Here is a 23475-nt window from a genome sequence, read left to right as displayed (position 1 = left end):
GTAGCAATGAATTCATCACCGTGAATGTTTAGGCAAGAAAGAAGAAGCATATTTAAATGGATAGGGAGAAAGTAACGGAGCTCAATAAAGGATAACCATCACTAGAAATCAATTGGAGCGGTCACAGGAAATTTTATGCCCTGCTTACTAAGCTGTCAAGTTCCTTTAAAAAGAGCTCTGTAAGATTGCGTTGAGTACTAATTAAAGACGAAATTAGTGTGTGGTGAGGCAAAATGTATGTTCATAACGGACACACACGTGATATTTTTATTGTCAAGTTACTGGTACAAGTCTTGCGCTCACTTATCCCCACCCTGACTATAATAGATTTCATTGATGTACATAACTGCTTTAACGTTATTATACTTTAGTTAAACATAAATGCTTCCAGGTGAACTCCTTAAAGTACCAGACGTGCGGAAACAATCGCAACTCGAGTCCGCCGAACAGCGCTGCTCCAAGCTCCAACATGAGATCGACACGATCATGGCTGGCCAGGTAAACACAACCCTATAGCTAACACAATACAGTCTATATCCCAACACACTACACTGGCAATGTAACTATGTTGCAGTTTTATAATTATTTTGTCACTGTAATTTTTTTTGTACTTTTTTATTATTCTATGTGTTAGTAGATGTTGTTGCGGTCAGGTTTATGTGTTGTTTAGATGTATATAGATGATAGATTGTGCTTAGATTATTGAAATTATAAGTTGTTGGAAGTAGTAATATGGTTGCTGTACTGTGATAGTTTGAGTTATTAAGCTGTGGTAGTTTACATCACCAATTCAAAAGAAGATGATGGATTTTAATTTTTATTTGTATGTTTAACTAATAAGATAATAATAATAATAATTTCACTTCAAAAAAGTTAAGGATTTCATTAGTTTATTTTGTATCTTCATATTTCTCAATAAGCCAAAGTAGATGACCCTACTATGTTTTGATATCTCTGTTGCATTATACATTCAGACTAATATCGAGGGCGAATATATTAGAATATGATTTAAAACTAAACTAAGTGAAGGTTATTTACAAGGTTATACAAGTTTCTTACTTAGATATGATGTTAGGATATCCGTTATCTAAAATTACTGTTATTTAAAGTTAGTATTCTAATGGTGTTATATCCTGTCAAAATAGCTTCCTTATTAAATGATCCAACGAATGGATTTGTATCCATAAGTTTTGAATCGTATTTTTTGTTACTTATGAGTACTTTTTGTGATATTAATTTGATTTGACAAACAGTTAAGTTAGCAAAGAATCGGTTAAGTTCGAAGAAATGCAAAACGTTCCATACTTGGTCCTTCTCTGCTTAGATAGAGGCATTTACCCCAACCGTGGGTTATGAAAGGCCGGTGAAAAATATTTTATAGCGCCATCTACCCAGATACTCAAAACTAAACCTTACCACCTAAACATAAAGTCGCATTTAAATAGAACACAACATTTTTACTTAATATCATGTCTCAAGTCTTCACAATATTACATACAACTGTAAATAATTAAAAAAAATACCTACAATACATTACCTGAACGCAATAGCAACTGTGTCTGAGGCGAAAGTGAAAACTGTCATTGTATTAAACATCATGATGTCGTAACACAGCGATGGTGCAGCTCTGTGAGGCAGGACTGCTTTACTTGTACGAAGAATTATATTAAACTAGCTTTTCGCCCGGTCGAGGTCGGTTATATCGCGTTTCCAAGAGAACTCTTCAAAAGTCCGGGATAGAAACTATTCTCTGCTCTTTCTCAAGGTCAACTCTATCCCTGTTCCAAATTTCAATAAAATCGGTTCAGTGGTATAGACGTGAAAGCGTAACAGACAGACAGAGTTACTTTAGCATTTATAATATTAGTAGGGATACACAAATGAATTTTACTTTTGAATATTAGCTCTTTTAACGCCCAAAAAGTTAATTGTGTTCAAGTAAAGCAGTCCCCTCCCAGACCGGCTAACTAACCGGCTGCCGGGACGAGTCCGGGTAGTAACACGTTTTGTCTCGCGTCTGCTTCTATGCATGCCTGTCTATAATACCATTGTGACGTCACTACTCTAGTACACCAGTATAATGCGCATTTTTATTATATCTCCACTTTTTTTTTATATATTTAGCTTGATTCGATTTTGACTCTTATATCTGTAGTTTTAAGGTTGAAATCTTTCTGTGTACCGTTTTAAGGGTTAATGTTTTATTGTATATAGAAGTTAAGTATGGTTATATAATATTCAATTATGTACTGTTAAGGGTAGGTTGTTCAATGTTTAAGAGGGTTTCTTTTCATAATTGTGATGGTTTGGAGTGTCATTTTTTGTAATTCTGAAACAGATGTTATGTCGATTGTGATTAGTACATAAGTATCAATGAATATTGTGCCTGGTATCTTCATATAAAAAGAAAAGAAATCATAGATTTTGTACTTGTAATACTTCAGTTTTAAATAATAGTGTAATTGATTTAGGATTTGACAAATGTTAAAGTAAACAAGTATGCATAGAATAAGACATAAGATTAACATTCTAATTGATTAATAGAACAAATAATAATGTAACTTTCGTCTCACAATCAAAGGGAATGGTTTAAATTAATTATATACTCACTGTAATATTGTGTCAACTTGTGTTGAGGTTTTTCTGTATTGAATAATAGGTAATATAAGATCTTCTTTTTTGTACAGTTCTTTTTGCCAAAATAAGCTAGAAATAGTTAATTTTTTTTTCGTCTATTTACTTTAAAGTTACCTTGAATTATTTACAAGTATGCACTTCCCTTAATTGTTAGTCAATTGTATCTTACTGCAGAGTAAATCAATCTATATTTTTTTAATAAGTAGTCAGTTTGAAATTGTCGTTGTTGTCATCTTATGAATTGAGATGATGTCAAAATACTTTGTTGTGTTTGGCTTGACACCGCCGTTCCTCTGGCTCCTCTCGCCGCACTCATGCCAAAGCCCACAATGAGCCCGCCCTGCCCGATAGTACCCCGCGGGTGCTGGCGCGGGCGGCGGGCGCGCGCGCGGCAAGGCGGGCGCGGCGGGCGGCGGGTTCCTGAGCGGGCTGCCGCGCTCGCTGTCCAGCCTGACGGGGCAGTCGCTGCGCGGGCTGCGCGCGCGCGCCCGGCCCGAGCCCGCCGAGCCCACCACGTGCCTGGACGCGGCCAGCCCGCCGCCCCTCCCGCCGCGCGCCCCCCTCCCGCGCCCCGAGCGCCCGCTGCGCCGCTCCTCGCACTCGCTGGACGGCGAGCTGGACGCGCCGCAGCCCAACTCCATCGCCATGCAGATGAGCTACCCCTTAGTCAACCTGCCGCCGCCGCCGCTACAAGTCATGCAGGTAACGACAACAGGAGATCTGGAACATTCACTGAAGTATATTAAGCGAGCTCTACACTTCGACCGCGAAAGCCGCGAAACGCTCGGTAGGTGGATACGTGCGCGCGCTTCGCACCATTCCCCGTTCGTTGCGGGGAACGCTGTTAGAATCGCGCGCGAATGTAGAGCGCGCTTTATACAATGTGTTTCGAAAAAAAAAATTTATACACCGCATCTAGCCAATGAAAATGAACAATTTATCCAAAAAAATATTATCTCACAAAAATCCTCATCTCATTTTTTAATTCATCATATTCATAGAAACAATAAAATAAACTTTTTCAAGTATTGTTCCAAAATCTCAAATTATAGATGTAGTGTAATTAGTTGTATGTTTATATTGTTCTTTTCGGGCTGTACATGTGCATACACTGATCTTATAGCTAAGCTTGCCCTTTTTACTGCTTCACCTTTCCAATATCTTACTACACAAATAGTTTTAAGTAGGTAGTATAATAATATTATGTAATATACACTGTAAATATTTATTTGTAAGACATTTTGTACATTTTCTATGTCAATATGTTTAACATTTCAGATGTCACTAACATTGGATTTAACAGGCTAACTAATGACAGAAAACAGTGGTTTAACTAATGTTGCCTACATTAATATTTCATACAAAAATAATTTTAATGTTTCATCTGTTTACTAAAATTGGCTGGTTGAATGTCTTATATAGGTATGACTGTATGTTTGTGGGTTTTAGAATGGATCATAATTATTCCTGGTTGGGTATTCAAATATTAATATTAAATTCTGTTTGAAAAAAAAGCATCCCCTAAATTTCCAAATTTTTATTCAATTAAACACGAATCGACTTTTACTGAGCAAAATTTTACAGTGAAGAAATATTTCGTCCCAACATTATAGTAATGTTAGTGATATCTTTATTAATACGTATGGACGTACAGACGGATAGCCGGCCCGGCGTTCCTGTCCTGCACATGCGGAGCAGATCCTCGCCCGAGCAGCTGGACCACGACTTGACTAGATGTGAGTATACTTTAGTAAATTGTCATTTTACGAGGAATCAGGAAACGATGGACGGATTGTGTAAAAGACGATATGGATGCAAAGATTGTTTCTTGTGAGATGACGTCAATAGAAAGAGACGTCAGTTTGGAAGAGGAAGACACGTTGCACCGAACCCAAAACTGTATTGGGATAAGGGAATGATGAAGATCGTATGAAGAGATGGGGGGGAGATATGGTGATGAGAGTTCATATGGGAATTATCAGTTTCTTTCACTTATTTTTGTAAAGATTGTTTTATTTTTGTCTAGGCTTCATTTAATTTTGTCAGTTTTCAATGCGGTATAGTTATCACGCTAGTTTTTGAGTGATTTTGTTTTCATATTTTAAATAATTTCACTTGTCTTGTGTTGTGTTTGATTGTTATTTACACGGCGTCTCTTCGCAAGTTTCTTCTCTGAGTAAAATTGCGATACGGTTTAATATGCCCTGTATAACTATACAGGGCATATTGCCGGTAACTACCGGCAAGGATCTTGAGCGCTGACCTTCACCTGCGCCGAAATGATTTTTTGTGCCCCTTTTGCGGTATGAAGAGTAGCGCGGGGCGGACTACAGTGATTGTCCCGCAGTGCAGCGCGTCTTAGCCGGCATGAGTGATTTGTTCTTTGATTCAGTTACATGCATCTTTGATCAGCATTTTATTTTGTCATGAGTGTTCGATGCGCAAAGCGATCCCCACTGTTCCGAGTGCCGAGCGCTCAAGATCTTTGCCGGTTACTATACCATAATAAGAGTCATATGTATATCGTCCAGCAGCAAGCCTGGCCCCGGCCGCCCTGTCGCGCGCGCCGCCGCCCAGCCCGGGCGCGGCGCGCGACTGGTGCGAGCGGGACACGCCGCCGCCCGGGACCCCGCCGCCGCCCTACCACACCAACACACAGGTAACACCGACACTTCAGACAGGCTATGTACGACCCACTGCTGGGTACAGGTCTCTTCCCATATTGAGAAGAAATTGAGCATCGATCACCAACCTACACGATTCGAACATTTGTAATACAGGTCTCCTCACGATGTTTTCCTTCACCATTAGACAGTGGTGTATTAGATTAAAATAGTACATATTATAATTTGCAAAAAATAATTATGGTACTTTGCCTGTGTTGGGATCGAAACTGCACATCTTGCATACGAATCCATGTATAGAAAATTAAACTGCTTGATAGGCACGTTATAGATATAACGGCTATAACGTCAATATGATGAATGATTTTGCCGTAGTTAAAAGTATTCAATTTTTTATCGACATATTTTTATAAAAATCTTAATCATATTTCAGCCCTGTGCGGATCCCCAAAGAGCAATCATATCAATGGAAGAAGATGATTCGCCAGCATCAGTAAGTAGCATATAACCAGAACTATTACCATTTTTGTTTCCGAAAAAGAACTTTCAATCATTAAGCACTACTCGTCGTTAAAGTTTTTACCATGCCAGAATATATGAAAGAGTTAAAAAATTACACATGTTTTGTTTGAATGCAGGACAACTCAACGTACTCGGGTTTATTCTCAAACCTGCGTTCCGTGAGAGAATCCAAGGCGAGGACGGCGGTACTGCTCAACTGGCTACTGGGAGAAAGGAGGTAAATATCGTAAATTTATTTGTTTTCTAATTAAAATCTATTACTTAAGGGCAGTAACTAGCAAAAGTAAACATTCAAACTGTCAACTACTCAATCATAATCATCCTAGACTTCTCTATCAAGTATGTTGGAGTCGGCTTCCAGTTAAAGTACTAGTTCTTTACAAGGGATAACTGTCTATTTGACCTCTTCGACCTTCCTAAACTTGGGCCTCAACTACCATTAATGACTGATAAAGATGTATAGAATAGTTAGCTGGAGTGATTTCTGTTTCCTAATTAAATAAGTGATTTTATATTTTTTTTAAAGTTTGACAACCAGTCTAGTCAAATAGTCTCGTGTTGCCCAGTTAACTGGGTTGAGGAGGTCAGATGTCGCTCCTTGTAAAACACCGTTACTTAGCTGAATCCGGTTAGACTGGAAGCCGACCCCATCATAGTTGGGAAAAGGCTAGGCCGACGATGATTTTATATTTTCTTGTCGTCGCCCCATTTGATATGATTGTCTATACGTTGTGGTATCCCTCCCCCCAGATGCGCGTGCGCGTGCCTGCTGCTGGTCCTGACGGACGGCTACCGCGCGGCGGGCGGCGTGGCGGCGCACACGCTGCGGCGCTGGGCCTACGAGATCCACTCCGCCTTCCTCGTGCCCGGCGCGGTCAGTACACACACTGCACACCACGCGCTACTCGCTACTCGCTACACGACACTACTGCCCGCCGACGACTCATCACTGCCGTCTGTTTCAGGTGTTACAGCTCAGCGGCGTCGATGAAAACATGGCCAATGAGATCGAACAGATTTTAGTCAATGGTGAGTAGATAACAATGATAATAGATTCGTCACTTGTCAGTTGTAGACAAAAAAAAAATAGTAACTTTAGCGTTGTGTCTGTTCGAAATTGAAAAATTAATGATACCAATGTTGGATGAAACTGTCACTATTAGCGCAAACAACCTTTATTCCAAAAATTTTGCCTGTTCGCGTTTTGACCTAAACTATGATATCACTGATCGAGAACTTTCATGTCTACTTCGACAAATCACCTAATTGGCAAAACTTAGGTTACGCTACTCTGTCACATAAAACTGTATATAAGATGTGGTCTTTTATTGTGTTTGTATACGCCCAGAATACGACAAAGAAGAGCTCCTCCGCAACGTGTTCCGCAAGGCCCGGCAAAAGGCGAAGGACGAGCTGAGCCAGCAGCTGACGGAGTTCCAGGTGAAGCGGCAGGTCGGGCTGGGCACGCTGTACGGGCCCGAGGACAGCGTCATCGACAAGTGCGACGTCGACAAGGCGCAGGTCAGGCTTACTGTACTACACGGTTATGTTTATATGCAAAGTATTTTGTTTGTGTCACCGTAAGGTTGGACCTGCGGGTGGCGGGGAGGGCAGCCTGTCCGTCTACCAGCTAACAGGCCAAGAAGGGGACGGGTGCGTCGTCCTACGCATCCGTTCTTATGAGGAGTGAAGGGTGGACTTTTTACGTACTCAAAGAAGTTGTCTAGTTCAGTCCTGGATTTGGGAATCGACGTCAAAGCGGTCTCGCTGTGGTTTTGGACTGGATCTGCGACGCGTCCATGCCCCATGTCCGCCAATAATCCGCAAGGCACTGAGTGAATTGGTGGACCGAGAAGGTCGCGGCCTGCACAATATCGTGGGACGCCCCGACCGTTAGGTAGGGGCAAGTCGCGTCCCTGGATGCCTCCACTTTGAAGGGTTCTGGGCGACGGTTATAGGACTCACAGCGGGGAACCACATTCGTTGCTATGGATGAGGCGAAGAGGCTGAAGGTTTTAACACGTCGGCCTCCACACAACACGAGAAAGTGACCTACCGACCCACACTACAAGACGGTAAAATCCCGCGGTTGGTGTATGAAGGATTGCCACGCATTGCCGTCATAGAAGCATGAAGTAGCACGGCAGTTCTGGTTTAGTCAGTAAGAGTCTGACACTACCCATGGAGAAAAAGGCCCCAAGGGGTGGGAGGAGGGCAAACTCGCCGTCCGCAAGTCTGCCTAAAGGGAAGCTCGACGATGCGGACAAACTTTTTGAGCGTGTTATCGCAGATTACTTCGTCAGCAACTTGTGAAGGACGCGATCGTATCTGGACGATAACCAATTTGGTTTTGTTAAGGGCGCTCCACTATAGACGCCATCTTGCGCGTGATGGGACCCGCGGAAGAGACGGTGTCCCGGGGTGAGAGGGTGTTGTGTTGGGTTGAGGGATGGGATTGGGGACTTGGGTCCTATATTCGATGGACCCGAGGTGGAGGCGCGTACCCCTGAGGCGGTGCACGGGGTAGGCAAACACCTCACTACCCCGTGCACGAGGCGAGGCCCGGGCTGACCGGGCAGCACTAGTGCGGGGCTGCGGGTGCGGGGCTGCGGGTGTGGGGGCGCTGGGAATTTGGTCACCCGCGGCCCCGCGTGAGTGTGCAAGGGGACATACTGGGGTGGTGTTTTTAGGTTCCCTCCGCTTTTCCCAAGGCCAGAGCTAAAGGGGGTTTAAAGTTTAGTATTGTAGGAAAATCTTTTTTGTTTGATGTTTATGACATGGTCCCTCTCCCTTTCTAGGAGCAAGTGGTAGTGGAGCAGCTGATGTGCGGCGCGCTGCGGGCGGCCACAGCGGCGGGCGCGGCCACTGCGCAGGCGCGGGACGCCCACAGCACGCTGCTGGCCGCGCTCATCGCCGCCGCGCTGTGTCTGCACTGCCGGTCAGTACATGCCCCATGCAGCTTGTAGGTGTTGTTAAGTCGACTGGAACATATCAATACCGAACATGTGCCGTGAGTCTTAAGACCCATAACGAACAATGCGTTTTTAAGGAACCCTTGCTTCACCCTGATTTTTGTTGAAGACCGCATCGCAGAATCGCATTTAACTTCAATGATTCTGCAACTCCCTTCCCTCCCCTATCCCCTCTACACAGAAACAACTATTAAGATTATATTATGCTAGTGATAATTCTCAAGAACTAGCGCGGTGAATTTTGCCCATTTACTGTTTTAAGCCCGCCGCTTACGAGTGCGATGTTAATCACGGTTAACAATCTATATTAATATTACAAAGCTGAAGAGTTTGCTTTTTTTTGAACCCGCTAATCTCATGAACTTCTGGTCCGTCGCAAAATTCTGTGTTAAATGACCCATTTATTGAGAATCAAAGGCTATAGTATTTGTACTCTCACGTTACGATCAATGGAAACAGAGTAATAATTAAATATGTTTAAAAACGTTGTTTTATTACCTCGCTGACGAAGTCGCACGCAACGGCTAGCAATTTAATAATAATAATAAGTTAACAACGTAACTTTGGCCGTTTTTCCCTATCAACCAAATTTGGACAGTTCGTTTTGGTAATAACTTGAATATTATAATTACACGGAGAGATTAATATAGGTATATTGCAGTATAAACAAAAAAACAGTTTGCTACATAAAAATCGTACAAGTACAACACTTCAATTCCATTCAATTACAATTAAAAGATAAAGAAAAATCTGATTAAAACATTATTTACTATAAACCCTTCCTTACTGATAAAACCTGACTTATCTTTTACTACACGAACTAATCAGTAATTATCGAAACCCAATCCAAATACTAAAAACATTGAATAACAAATAAAACGTGTGAATCACTTGCAATTATTATTTCAATTAATTTTCCTTGTAATATCCGATTCTATATTTAGTTCAATTAGTTATTTATTTGAGGCGGACGTATCCTGTGTCTACGAACACAGTGACCAAGTGACCAATTTGGATATTGCTTTTTATGCCCACTTGTGGCCTTCGTGACTTAGTTATTCGTGCAACGGTTAGATAATGTGGGCTTAATATTTCAGTTCTATGACCAACAGTCAGTAAATTTAAGCTTGGTATTCTTGTCCTATCACCGTAAGTGGGCCCAGGTTTGGACTTAGTATTCGTGTTGTGTGCCTAAATGTGAGTGGATTTGGACAAAGTTGTGAATTGAAAATACAATGGTGAATATAGAAATCAGTGAGAAGGAGGCCTTGGAGGTTAGGAGGCGATGGTGGCAGTCCCCTAAGAAAAAGAGTAAAAAGAAAATGTATGTCACTAAGTGAGTGTGTATTGTATGCGTACGCTTTGATTATTGATATTTAGTTGCTAGGTGGAATGCTAAGAATCTTGTTAAACGAAAATTAAAGATTATCGAAAATAGTATCAATGATTAGAGCTATAATTTAAAGTTACTTTCATAAAATAATGTAAATAATTAGCGTAATTTTCTCCTAGTTTATTTGTTTATGTAGAGGTCTATGTAAACCTTTTTTATTAATAATATTAACTACACCACCGACAACAGTAACTTTCTACCTAAAACTTACTTCTATTAGATAACTTTAAACTGCAAAACAATTAGAATAATTGCTGACCTATACAATTTTGGCCTTTGTGTCATACTTAAAAATAAATGCAAATTACATTCGTGTAGCCATAACAAGTGCATAATTTATTTCCTTTAACGTATTGAGGAAACTGTGTTCAAACTAATACTATCAAACCTGATGTCATTGTTTTGTAATATTTGTAAATGAAAAAGACTCCTTGTAAACAGCTGAGTTTAAATTGTATAAAATTGAGGCTCGTTCACTTAATTAGTTACTTAACATTAGTTAGCATCTTAAGTTTTGATGGCATTCTTGCAATAAGGATAAAACTCTTAAAAGTAAACAAACAAACATGGAATTTAATGACATTTTTATTTCCGAACTCTTCGGTAATAATCGAAAGCTAGAGCTTTGATGATGATGATGATTGGTGACTGATTAGATGATGATCAGGATATTCTTCAAATAAACATAGACACAGAAACAGAGCTAAGTATTGATTTTACTACCTTCCGCCCTTTACTCTTACCGGCCGGAATCATCTAAGATTCATTCTTCCCTTATACCAGATATATCAAGGCAATGCAATATAAATTACCTATAAGTTTGTTTGCACAGGCCGGCGTCAGTGGCGGCGGCGGTGGGCGGATCGCGCGCTTCCTTCTTACAACGAGACAAGCTTTACAAGCAGAGGGTCAAGCAAATCACGAAGCAGCACCCACAGCCTGTGAGTATCTATTATACCGTCACGTCTTATTGTGTAAAATTCTTTAGAATTCTATCAATATAAATGATGCGTGAGTTCGCCAAAATGGTATCAAGTTCGGATCCTGAAATACAACAGAAATGTGTTTAGAAACTCTTCATACACTCGTAGCCAATGAAGCAATTGTATGTACATAGATATTCGTAGCATGCATGCGTTACATTTTGCAGTGACCATCAAGTTCGATAATCGTTGCAATAGAGTTATATTCGAAAACGGTTGACAGATGTGAACCGTTTTGGAATATAACGTGTTAACCCTAAGAGAGCATCTTAGGGTTAACTTGCAACGGAATGAAAAATAGCCGTGAAAAAGGAGAGATAAGAAGTAATTATAACATAAGTGTATCTGTAACGTATCTGTCTGTATTGTGCAGTTCGTGGTCCGCGGCCACCACCTGCAGCTGCAGGCGCTGACGGCGGTGGCGCACTGCCACCACTGCGACCACATCATCTGGGGCCTCGCGCCGCAGGCCTACGTCTGTACAGGTACTTGTACATCTAGCAATCATTAATATATTGAAACGAATGCAAAGACTGATAGTAGTACACTTGCAAGTAATTTTGAATGTCGAGCTGTTTAAGCAAAATGCACTTTAAACGCCATGCTTTAAAACAAAGCTTTAAAACCTATGTAAAAAAAAACGTTTGGGTAAAATCTGAGTGATCCTTTCTTGACTATATAGTCGATAACCTCATCCCACAGTCCCTCACTCGCAATGGCGTTGGAAAGTACCCTATGCACTGGCTGTTCCTCCTACCAATAGCCTATTATACTACGTATAACGTTAACCCTATTGTGCCAGACTGCAAGCTGCGCGTCCACCGCGGCTGCGCGCGCGCCGTGGAGGAGGGCTGCTGCCTGGACGGCGAGCATCACAACAACCGGATCTCGCGGTTCATGGAGCGGATACACGCCAACAACCAGCCCAACAGTGAGTCTACACATTCTGACATACAAACATATCTGTGAAACTTTCGGTAGTGATAATCATCCAACGTTCGTGTAGCGAACTGAATATAAGTTTCAAACTTGACATTCGTAGCTAGTTGGACATTCGTAGACAAGTCGGGTTGACATTTATAGTGGATATTTGTAGCTATTCGGAAATTCATAGCGAACTTAAAATTCATAGCACATTGGAAATACACAAATACATTTATAGCAAATAGTATATTCGAAGCCAACGGTGTATTTCTAGGGAACTGGGATTCTAGCAACCCGGGTATTCGTTATAAATTGGGTATTTAATAACAAGGTAACTTGAAATTCGTAGGATGTTGGAAATTCGTAGCAAATGTGATATCGGAGCAAATTTCATATTAGCAGCAATCAGGGTATTCATAGATGACTGGGTATTGGTAGCAAACATGATCTCGTAGCAATTAGGATATCGTAGACATGATTTGACATGTCTATGTATTTTGAAGATAAAAATACGATTCACTGATAAAGTAGAAAAAGATCATTCGTAGGCAATAGCACATATGCACCAAACTTTTTCAAAAATCACAGTAAATTGACCTAATATATTTTTTTACAGATTTAGACACAAACGAAAAGAAATCGAGGAAGGCGAGTGCGGGGAATTTTCTCAACAGTATGTATTTTATTTTTGTACTTTATTTTACTACAAATATAACTCTTAATTCTCTTATGATAAACATGTCATAACCATTAGATAAATAATGACGACACTTTGTATTTCTTTGAATACATAGAACGCCTTCAAGGAAGGAAACCAGATTTTTTTAAGAGCTTGCATGAGGACACAGGTCCACCACGCAGAGAACTTATTGATAATTTTATGCTAAACTGAGATATTGCGTCTAGCAGAGAATATCTACCTCCATACCCCCCAAATGGGACATCAGGCATGCAACAACTAACTTAAGTAGATACAAACTACTAAACGATGCTAAGTCGCCCAGTTCCTGCGTATTGGGACCAGAATAACAATAATTATAATAACAGTTTATGTTAATGGTAATTATTGTTATTCTGGTCCCAGTACAAGGCAATGCCTTTTTTTGGTAATACGGTAACGACTTCAACCTACGTCGACATCACGTATTGGGGATTTGTCGGGCTCCCACAGACTTAAATACCCTCGCGACTCTTCTTCTGACAAAGCTAGAGACACGGGATTGCTCACATATGCTCCGCACGACTCTGACCAGCCTCAGACTTTTTTTCCTATCCACCTCTCTCAAGGCAATAACAGCCTGCCTCTTTTTATTTCACACGTCTCAAAACTATTTCACAATTAAAAATCCTCGACCGATACCAGTGTTAGTTCATACGTAACTGACCGGTATAACGTTTCCTGACTAGCTTATCCTTAATTGTAATTATATTTAACATTAAACAATTCCATATTTATTTTTTACCGGGACATGTATATTTCACTACCTTTATTTAATTGCTTATGTCCGTCAGATATTTCCACTGTTTTCTTTCCGTTACCTATATGTAACCATAAATTAATATCGGTCTATGAGTTCTAATCAAGTTTAAAGAGGTAATAAGTAACGGTTTTGTTTCATTTAAAATAAAACAAAATAGCATAGCATCCAACAACTGTTGAATTTTCAAAGCCTAAGTCAAATCAATATTACTTATATAAAAGATTGCAATTATCTCTAGAAGTAATAATCGGATTAGAAATATTATTTTTGCATATGATTATCCCATTTTTCATTTTTTAGTTTTCAATTCTAAATGAAAATTCAGCCCTGAACAGCAAGAACACTCAAATCTGGTCTATTGTTTTAAATTTTTGATATCCCGTTACAAACCTATTAAATATTGGTCTTTAATAATTTATTGTTTGCTTATTTGTTACAACAGTGGAGAGAAGTTTTCGCAAGGCCGAGGATGAGCCGCCCTGGGACCAGACGCTCACTGCCTCAGTCATAGGTAAGTCACTTTATATTATAGTACGTATATATTCATGTATTTATATTTCAGCTGAAACGTGTCTTAGTACTGGAAGGCAATTGTGAATGTGAGAGCGCCATCTCTCGCCAACAACATTGAAACTTGATTTTATAGTTAAGTGGTAGTTGCGTTGCGTTATCACGGTTATTTTATTGTAATACGGTGTAAACGGGTTCTCCTAAGTTAAAACACAAATGCGATATGCATTTTCTTGAAAATTATTTTAGTGAATAATTATTTTTCATAATTTTATCGTTATGTCACGATTCTTCTATATGCGGGTATACGCAGGCATACGTAGAATAACACAAATATGTTAGAAAGTAACATCTTACATGTTTATCGAGCTGAATTATGTATTTATTCATTGTATGACCGCCTAAAGAAATGTTCATATTCATATTCATATATTTATTTGTTAATATAGACATGAAAGAAAACCACATTTATATTGGATCCATGTGAATAACGATGGTGATAATTAATTTGTTATTCTAGTATGTTTGGTGCTTAACGTTTTGTTCTCAACTTATATAAATGTTGAGAAATTCGCGCAAAGTTTAGAAAGATCTGCTTAATACTAGAGCCGTCCACAACTGCTTTTCTTAAGGATTTGATTAGCGCGCTTTCTTTTTAAGAAAACGCTTTCAGTAATTTACATATCTGACGTTATAACTAAACCGAGTGCTCTCAAAATAGGCGTAACATTAATTCCTTTTAACTTATAATCAAACAAACATAAAATTAGCTTGATTGATCTAAATCCGATGTAAACTGATTTACAATACAATTCGAACGCGAACAAAAACTACGTTAGCAACGTAACTGCAATAATATTATACGTAACGTTGTTTTAACTCGTTGCGTGATCACTGCAATGTGTTATTAACATATTCACTGTTGTAATTAAAGCAAGTCTGTATATATTTTTTTTGGAGTGATAAATGTGATGGGTGTTTACTGTGACGTCTGAAAGTATTCTTGCAATTGGTGGAAGCGTGATAGCGTACTTAAAGGTGTAGGGCGGCATCTCTCTTCCACAATGTAATAATATAATTTAGTATTTGGTTATTAAAAATGATTTTTGATATCCACGTAGCATGTCTAACATACGTATGGCAAAGTTTGAAAAATATTTACATTCACGTGTATTTATGGGAATAGTTTCGAATTCAATGACGAAATCCTGCATAATGAGCTGATGCAACGGCATAATCACAATAATAAAGGAGTTCGAACAGTTGTGTATTTTCTTTAGAAACAAGATGTTTTATCCAAACTAATATTATAAATGCGAAAGTAACTCTGTCTGTCTGTCTGTCTGTCTTTCTGTCTGTCTGTCTGTCTTTTCTTCACGCCTAAACTACTGAACCGATTTGTGTGAAATTTGGTACAGACATAGTTTCAAACTTGAGAAAGGACATAGGATAGTTTTTATTACAAAAAATAAAAATAAAAAATAAAATTTATTACGGACATACTATATAATAGTGCCATCTATTGGTCAAATGTCGAGCTGTTCCTATGCTCCGTAGATAGATGGCGTTAATCGCGCAATGGTGTTATTACACGTGTTCGCTTCATGTTATTGTTTTAATTCATCGGAAAATCCATCAGAAAAATGTAAATAAACAGTAAAAAGGTGTAAAAAAAATAATATTAATATAATAAAAGTTTTACTACAAAGAAAATGCTCTAACGGAGTATAGATAATTCTATTAGTACTACGCGCAATGGTGTCGATCGTTACACGAGTTCGGTTCATGTTGTTTTAATTCATCGGAAAAAAGTAAATAAATAGTAAAAAGGTATGAAAAAAATAATAAAATAACATATAAAAAATATAATACTACTTTTAGTACAAAGAAAATGCCCGAACGGAGTATAGATAAATAATCCGAGTTGTCACTATGGTCGATAGATGGCGTTGGGATCGAAATAGATCGCGCTATGGTTTCGTTACACGCATTTGGTTGGACATAGGATAGTTTTTATCCCAAAAATTCTGCGGAAGCGGGAACTTCTCAAAAATCCCGCGAGATCGGGAACTATGTGAGTAAAACCAAAAATCTGCCGGAAGTCACTGTTCCACGCGAACGAAGTCGCGGGCAAAAGCTAGTTGAACATATCTATGAAATTAATGTCATCGTAGGCATTGACTGGACCAGACTAGACAAAAATAGATGAGTTTTTTGCCCAAGTATAATCCGGCGAACGGCATAATGAACGTTAAGCCTAGCTTTATAAAAGACTCGGTCGACCTACAATAGGTTGCAAGGAACGAAAAGATACTTTGTCCACGTAATATACGATATTCCGGTGAATCCTCTAAGACTGGAAGCTGACCTTAATATACCTACGAAAGGTGAACAGAACCCAAAATTGGTAATATGAATGTAGCTGACCTACTACGGTCCAGTTGTGACAAATAATAATATGATTGTGATCCAAATGGATCAAAACACAAAGTAAACTACAAATATGACCGTCGGACAGTGAGGATACCGTAGAATAGGCTAAGGAAAAACAAATTTCCCATAAAATCTATTCACGCATGAAGTTTTCGGCCGTAGCAACCTTTGCTTAAATAATCCATCTATGTTAGTTTCAACTGTTACTGTCTAGTTATTATAGTTCTTGTGATAGTGACCTGGTGACTTTGTGACGTTTTTACCCTTTCTATGCGGAACCCAAAAAACCATTCTCACACCGACAAATCACAAGTTCTATTCCAGTATAACAGACAACATCGTATCACATCTCATAATAAATCCAAAACGCTTAATTTATTATTCAAGACGAATCAAAACGTTCGGGCAAACTCTACTTCCTAACACGACCAGCATAATATGACATTTGAAAACACAATAACAGTTACACAATCAAAGTGTCTGGCAGACCTAGTTAATTTGGTTACTACAGTTATAAATAGGATTGTTCCGGTTCATTTCTCTGTAGTGTGGACGCGTATTTGTGAATACTAGTTTATCATGCTCTGAGATGCGATAGATTTTCTGTTACAACAATTTACTTTCCTCAAATGCTTAAGTAGTTGAGTGCTTTAATTTTTATTCGGTCTAGTCTGATAAATGATTTGATGAAGACTTGTTTTGAGTTTTGAGAAATGTGATGGATGAAATCTGGGTTGAAGAAAGCTTCACTGATGTTATATTTTAAAACAAAATTATGACTAATTTGTTTTATAGAAATTAAGAATAACACCAACCTCATCTGTCAGTGCATAACGCTATATTCTAACAATTTCTTTTTAAATTTTCACTTGTGGAGTTTGTGTTAATTGTTGAACCTATTCAGCTAAGATTTTTTCATACTAAGGAGATTAGTGCGGCATTTCTTCTCCACAACTAGACTCCTAAAAAGCAGTGAAGATTGTCTTACTTGCTCTGAGACAGACAACTCTGTTCAGAGTCAATTTTCACGTCTGAAAACGTGCTTAATTGAGTAAACGTCATTTAAATTAGAACTTTATCTAAATACACGTAAAAACTATTTCTATGTGTTATTTCATCAGCATCTTGAAGTGGGTTTAACAAATGCGCGTCCTCAGTAACAGCTTATACATATGAATATGTTATCGGTGACTAATTGCTTCGGGGATTGTTATCCCGCTTCCTACACCCGTACAGTAACCGCGTCGGGTTCATTTCTCTGAGGATTACAGAGGTTAACTATAGGCTTCAGAGATGTTATCTAAATATTCATTGCTTATGGCCCCTACTAGTAAAAAGAGTTATAAAAATAAGGAAATCTGTATTGTCCAGTGAAAATTAGATAAGTGTATCAGTTCTGAAGCGGTCGATGACACTGGCTTTAAAGAGACTTTATTTTTTATTAGGTCGCCAAAAAAACTATGTTATGTTTTGTTCCAAATTCAAAATTATGTATGTTTTTTTCTGAGGGATCGTGCTTCTCTTTATAACATAAACTATTACAAATATTAATTTAAGAAATACAATTCTGATACGACTGTTAATTTTAAATAAACATTTCTGGAAATAGCTAAGGTTCTGGAAAACCTATATCAAATGCACCTGCCAATATCGATCAAACAAATAATAGATATAACCTATCACACTATCAATTATATCCAGCCTGGTTTAATACGTCAGTCCAAACCCTGTACCACGGCCTTCCAAAGTAAAACGATTGTCATTGTGCAAGCAAGACACCGCTATGACCGCTATACGCCTTACATAGTGCTATCCAAGTTACACCTAACCAACAGTCTTGTTTTACGATATCATGGTATTTGAATGACATTTAAAAGTTAATGTCATAGGAAATCGGTTTCGATTTGCGTCAGTTGCGACCGCGAATAGGCACCGATTCTATTTCTAGTGCTCTACAAACAACTTAACAATCATAACGTTAATGCTTTAGGGCTTTGCTCTACGAGTTTCATTTTCAGACTCATTTTCTTTGTTATATGCTATTTTAACGTCTAGTGTGACAGGATGAAATTAAAAAAATAATAACTTATGTTACTTTCGCTTTTTTTTCGATTTTCCATAAAAGTGTAATATCTTTAAAATGACATCTTTTAGTAGGAAAAACCTTGTTTGTAACATACTATATCCTCTAATTTACATATTTTTTAAGTTTATTTTTCAAACTAAAATATAATACAACCAGGTGTCTAAAATATCTATACATGACAAGTGTAGCCCTAGCACTGCAGACTCTTAACTCTCATAAATCAAATAAAGAAAATTAATAAAAAAGACATCGAATTCAATTCCCCGTAAAACTTTACCTGTCTTATAGAAAACCATCCAAAATTACAAACAGCGATTGACGTTCAGTTTGAACGTTCATGATCAATACAAACTCGGGTTCAATTTGTTCGTTAAGACGTCAATTTCTATTAGGGCTCCCTCGGGACGCGGCATCGTCCACGGCTAATATTTTATAAGAATTATTAATCGTCTCACCGTCGCACACTGGGGCAAGCTATATGGAAGCAATACCCAAAATGTTAGTAGTGTAATAAACTTAATGATTAACCTTTATTCTTCTTCTAACATCTCAATAACCTCCGGATCGAAGGGTTTTCGTTTCATTTTAGGCACTTTGCGCATCAGGCTTAAGATGGGGTCTGAGGATATGAACAAGCGATTCATGATGTCTATGAGATTTTCAGTTCTGGATGTTTTTCGACTAAAACGTTCTCGGTACGTTTTAAAATCCTTATTTCTAGACTCCTGGGCTTCTTCACTGAGTTGACCAATCGGCAACAAAGCTTGGGTAACAATTTCAGGGCCATGTATTAAAAGTTTGTGGACTGTAGGTGTCATTGGCATCCATGGATACAGACTTACGTAAAGAGAAGCAGTTTCATGACAAAATGTTTGAAACTTGTGTGAATTTATTTTAAACCCACTTGATATCGTTTGCAATATTATGTAGAATCGTTTTATAAGCTGCGAATCAATCTGTGTTATCGCGGCTGACTTTTCAAAGTTTTGGAAGAAAATACGTGCCACATTCCCGTCATTGCTGTTGCCAAAGCCAGGTTTTGGTTTGTCTACAATAAGGGATAGTTGTTTTCTAAACTCAGTCTGAATTCGTTTTTTATTTTGTTCTACTGTCTCTTTGTTTTCTTTATTCACACGCCACTCCTGAATGGGTAATTTATAAGAAAGGTGCAAAAAAAATTCAAACAATCGTATCCAGCAATGTAAGACTGATAAACCAAACGATATGAAATCATTTTTGACGGGTTTTTGCAGAACAGTATTTAAATTATTAAATTCTTTAGAGGTGGCATTACATAAATAACACTTCAATGTAGATTTCGTATCTGAGAGGGCATTACATAATTTACCATCCACCATTGTAAAAATAGCCTTATGCACAACTTCATATACATTCTCATTCACTTTAATCTTTGTTGGTGACAAATTTTCAACTTGTTGATCAATGTCTTGTTTTTTTGCTTTGACTAATTCATCAGTTTCTTTACGATACTGGAGACTTATCGGCCGACAAAATCGTGATGAAGAAGGCTTTGGATTTTGCCACAAAACAACTGTGCTATCATTTTTCTCATACGAAAGTCTTAATGGAACGAGACTACTTAAAAACATATATTTGTCGTCAGCAGTCTCCGAAATAAACTTTTGTTTGTATTGGGTATGACTGGAGCTTCCGTCAAAACCCCATTTCGTATGCAATACAATTTTATCCGAAGAGCTTATTGACTGCGTAAGAAGAACACTTTTTTGTGAATGTATCAGACGAGTGGCAGTGTGATCAAGCAACGACTGAAGGGGCACGACAGCTTCAGTTTCTGTAACCTGAACGTCTTTCGGATAGCAAAGAGCCTTTTCTGCCTGCACCAACTTGTAAGATGGAAAAATATCTTTAGCGTAGTTTCTGATAATTTCATATTGTTTACGAGATAGTTGAGCCTCAATTAGTAATGAAAGTGCTTCCCGCGGTGATATTTTCTTGACCTTTATTTCGGTAGATATGTCAAAACAGTCTTTTGCGTATTTGGGACATACTGACATTTTTTTAATAACTTGTGCTTCTGTGGTTCTACCTGAGGACCTTAGCTTCATTTGTGCTGCATAAGTTAAAAAATCTGCATCCATCTCAGCACGCAGACTAGATGTTTTTCTGCGTTTTGAATTTTCGCTAGAGTCACTAAAATTTGAAGTGGGCCTTCCTGAGTTTATGACTACAAAACGTGTAAATTTACAACTTCCATCCAACCAAGTCTTTTCATTAGCGAATAGTCTTTCTCTATGTTTACCGTGTAGTAACCATTTCGTGTTAAATTGTCGCTTGAAGTTACGCAGTTGTAAAGTTAAATCTGTACGAGATTGCGTAGGACAATTCGTTTGGGAAGCAACAAAATCTATTATTTCTTTAAATTTACTATCAAATGATTTATATTTACTCTTAAAAAATACTTCTACTAAAGTTTTTCTACTGATAATGACGTTTTTCGACATATCTGAAAATAATTAAAAAAATACTTATGCGCCTGTTATAGCATTGAAAGCAATATTTTGAATTTGCGCAAAGTTCTTTCACTATTGCGTTTGGTTTCTTAAAAATGAAGGTTTGTATTATACATAACACTAATTCATTTCAAAAGAACTTCGCGCAAAATTAAAATATCATTACTTTAATTATAAAATACAATAAAATAAATATATTGTTATTTACTAATATTATATAATACTTTTGCCCTATTTGACTTTTATTTATAATAGTACTGACCTTGATCTTCACTGGACATATTTTAGTTTTTGGATAACTTCAATAACAGTGAAGTTATGTACACTTGAATCACGCAGACGAAATAGTGCAAATGCAACAACTATCAATTCTATCAACTTTGTGGCAATATATTAGCGAACTGATAACCTTTGGATGGATAATATCAATGCTATGTGATGCGAAATATATCGAACTTTGATGTTTTGTCATAAGTTTCTTGAAATACCCTCATTTTAGAAATTCAATTTTGGGCATCGCCTTCATACAGCTTGCCCCAGTGTGCGTCGCTTGATAACAATTTTACAACTTTATTGATGTTCTTCGTTGTAAGACAATATAAGGTAAAGTTTTTTTGAAGATGGTCTTATATGGCTATGTATTGGAAATGTATACGTTTAAGTGTGTAGACAGTATGAGATTTTAAAATTGGTTAAGAGCGAGACGCACTACAAATAGCGAGTCGTACAAATAGGCTAAAGTGGCATAAAATGGTTGCCCATCAATTTTATGACCTTACTGTCCTTTGCTTAACATCAGCGGCGACAACTTTATATCATCTGTAAAAAGCTATCGAGCTAATTTCAGTTCATGACATACAGCCTGGCGACAGAAATGTGTATGGACAGACAGTGGAGCCTTAATAACTGAAAGTTTAATAGAAAACGGTAGAACGCCTTCATACTTTTATATCACTTTCTATTAATCCATTTAGTATCCAGCTGTCAAAAGAATAATTAGGTTGAAATTAAAACGTTGGACCTATCAAAAAGCTCGTCCTTGAACCCCCGATAGTATTATCGAACATTGCAATTAGTTACTCGTTGTGCGCAGATACGGTTTATCTCCGCCCCACTATAAAATACACTTAACTTATTTAACCGACTTTGGTGATCGGAATAGAGTAATTTGTTAAGTCATCATTACACTACAGATAGTACTAGGCCAAATACCAATGTACAAGGACCCTTAAACTTATGTTACCAGCTTTTTGTAATACCTACATTCTATACAAATAAATATCTGATTCTGATTCTTATAGGCCTGGTTAATGATTTTTCAGGTGAGAATAAGATGAAACATACTCTATTCGTATGAAAAGGAAACCATCGATCATACACATACAATCAGCAATAATTAAAATTCATATTATTTGTTACTTTTTTTCAAATTTCAATGAAAATTTAAACGAAACCAATGCAAGCAATGTTTTTTTTTAAATCAACGCAAATGCTTAAATATTTTGTTTGAGTCAAAGCTATACTACTCCGGAGAAAAAAGATTTTTCTAAGGTCTTTTAATTATAAAATACATGTTTTTTAAATAATTATTATTTAGGACGGACAATTAACGACTTAACAGTACAAGAATGGATACCCTAGATTTAAAATACAAAGAAAACTACACAACAACTATACGTACATAAAATAAACAATGAAACCTCAGCTTAATCACAAACAAAGCTATTACCTAATTCAAAAGCGCTGTAAACGCTTGACGCCAACACAAAGCGTTCCATCCCCCGCCTGAAACTGAAAGCTCTGAAGTATCGGCGACGATCGCGCGCCGAACGGACGTATCTAACTAGACGCGCGAAAATCACACCGAAAACCGAAACTCCCGCGAATTTACTAACGAATTCCCCCCGAATTTGATTTGAAAAACGAATTATTGGTTCTTTATACCGTTAAAGAATTTTTAAGTTTCATTTTAAATTTTTGTGTTTCGAATGTCAAAACATTAGTGTTTATTTGAATGCATTCGTATTTTGAATTTTTGTTTGTTGATTGGTGGAAAGTGTTTTTTTTTCTTTTTTCGTGAAGTGTTTTAAGTTTTTTGTGGTCATATTTTTGGTACTTTATGTAACGGTAAGAATATAAGCTGTGTTTGATACACGCTCCATAAGTATTGTAATTTGACATCCAATTTGGACGCCTAAGTAATTTTGAGTGCGTTTATCAACTGATGATAAAAAAGGTCAATAATGGTCGCTCGTAATTTGTGAATTTTATTAGTTAGTGCAAATATACGATGACGTCTATATTATTAACGTATGTTTTAGCTATTCAAAACTCCTTTATGAAATCAGAATTTTAGTTTTTCATATTAAATATTATGTTAATTCAAAAATGGTTCTTAACTAGCTAGCATTAAGGCTT

General features: G+C 37.8%; 1 protein-coding gene across 3 annotated transcripts in view; it reads left to right on the top strand.

Annotated features, from left to right (window-relative positions):
* LOC113505691 (rho guanine nucleotide exchange factor 12) overlaps window positions 1–23475 on the top strand; it is a 94030-nt gene that overhangs the window by 33217 nt on the left and 37338 nt on the right. Inside the window, exons 6-20 of one of the 3 annotated variants that reach the window (XM_026888494.1) lie at window positions 392–498; window positions 2989–3339; window positions 4292–4373; window positions 5172–5296; window positions 5695–5754; window positions 5900–6000; window positions 6534–6657; window positions 6749–6812; window positions 7132–7304; window positions 8582–8721; window positions 10981–11089; window positions 11505–11616; window positions 11934–12062; window positions 12672–12728; window positions 13979–14047. In XM_026888494.1, the coding sequence (XP_026744295.1) occupies window positions 392–498; window positions 2989–3339; window positions 4292–4373; window positions 5172–5296; window positions 5695–5754; window positions 5900–6000; window positions 6534–6657; window positions 6749–6812; window positions 7132–7304; window positions 8582–8721; window positions 10981–11089; window positions 11505–11616; window positions 11934–12062; window positions 12672–12728; window positions 13979–14047 (1803 nt within the window). Of the gene's footprint in view, window positions 1–391; window positions 499–2988; window positions 3340–4291; window positions 4374–5168; window positions 5297–5694; window positions 5755–5899; window positions 6001–6533; window positions 6658–6748; window positions 6813–7131; window positions 7305–8581; window positions 8722–10980; window positions 11090–11504; window positions 11617–11933; window positions 12063–12671; window positions 12729–13978; window positions 14048–23475 lie in introns of all 3 variants that reach the window. The other 2 variants (XM_026888493.1, XM_026888495.1) reach the window with 2 other exon arrangements.

This window comes from Trichoplusia ni, chromosome 26 (assembly GCF_003590095.1).
Source record: "Trichoplusia ni isolate ovarian cell line Hi5 chromosome 26, tn1, whole genome shotgun sequence".
Classification (NCBI taxonomy): domain Eukaryota; kingdom Metazoa; phylum Arthropoda; class Insecta; order Lepidoptera; family Noctuidae; genus Trichoplusia; species Trichoplusia ni.
This window is presented reverse-complemented; position numbering and strand designations above follow the sequence as displayed.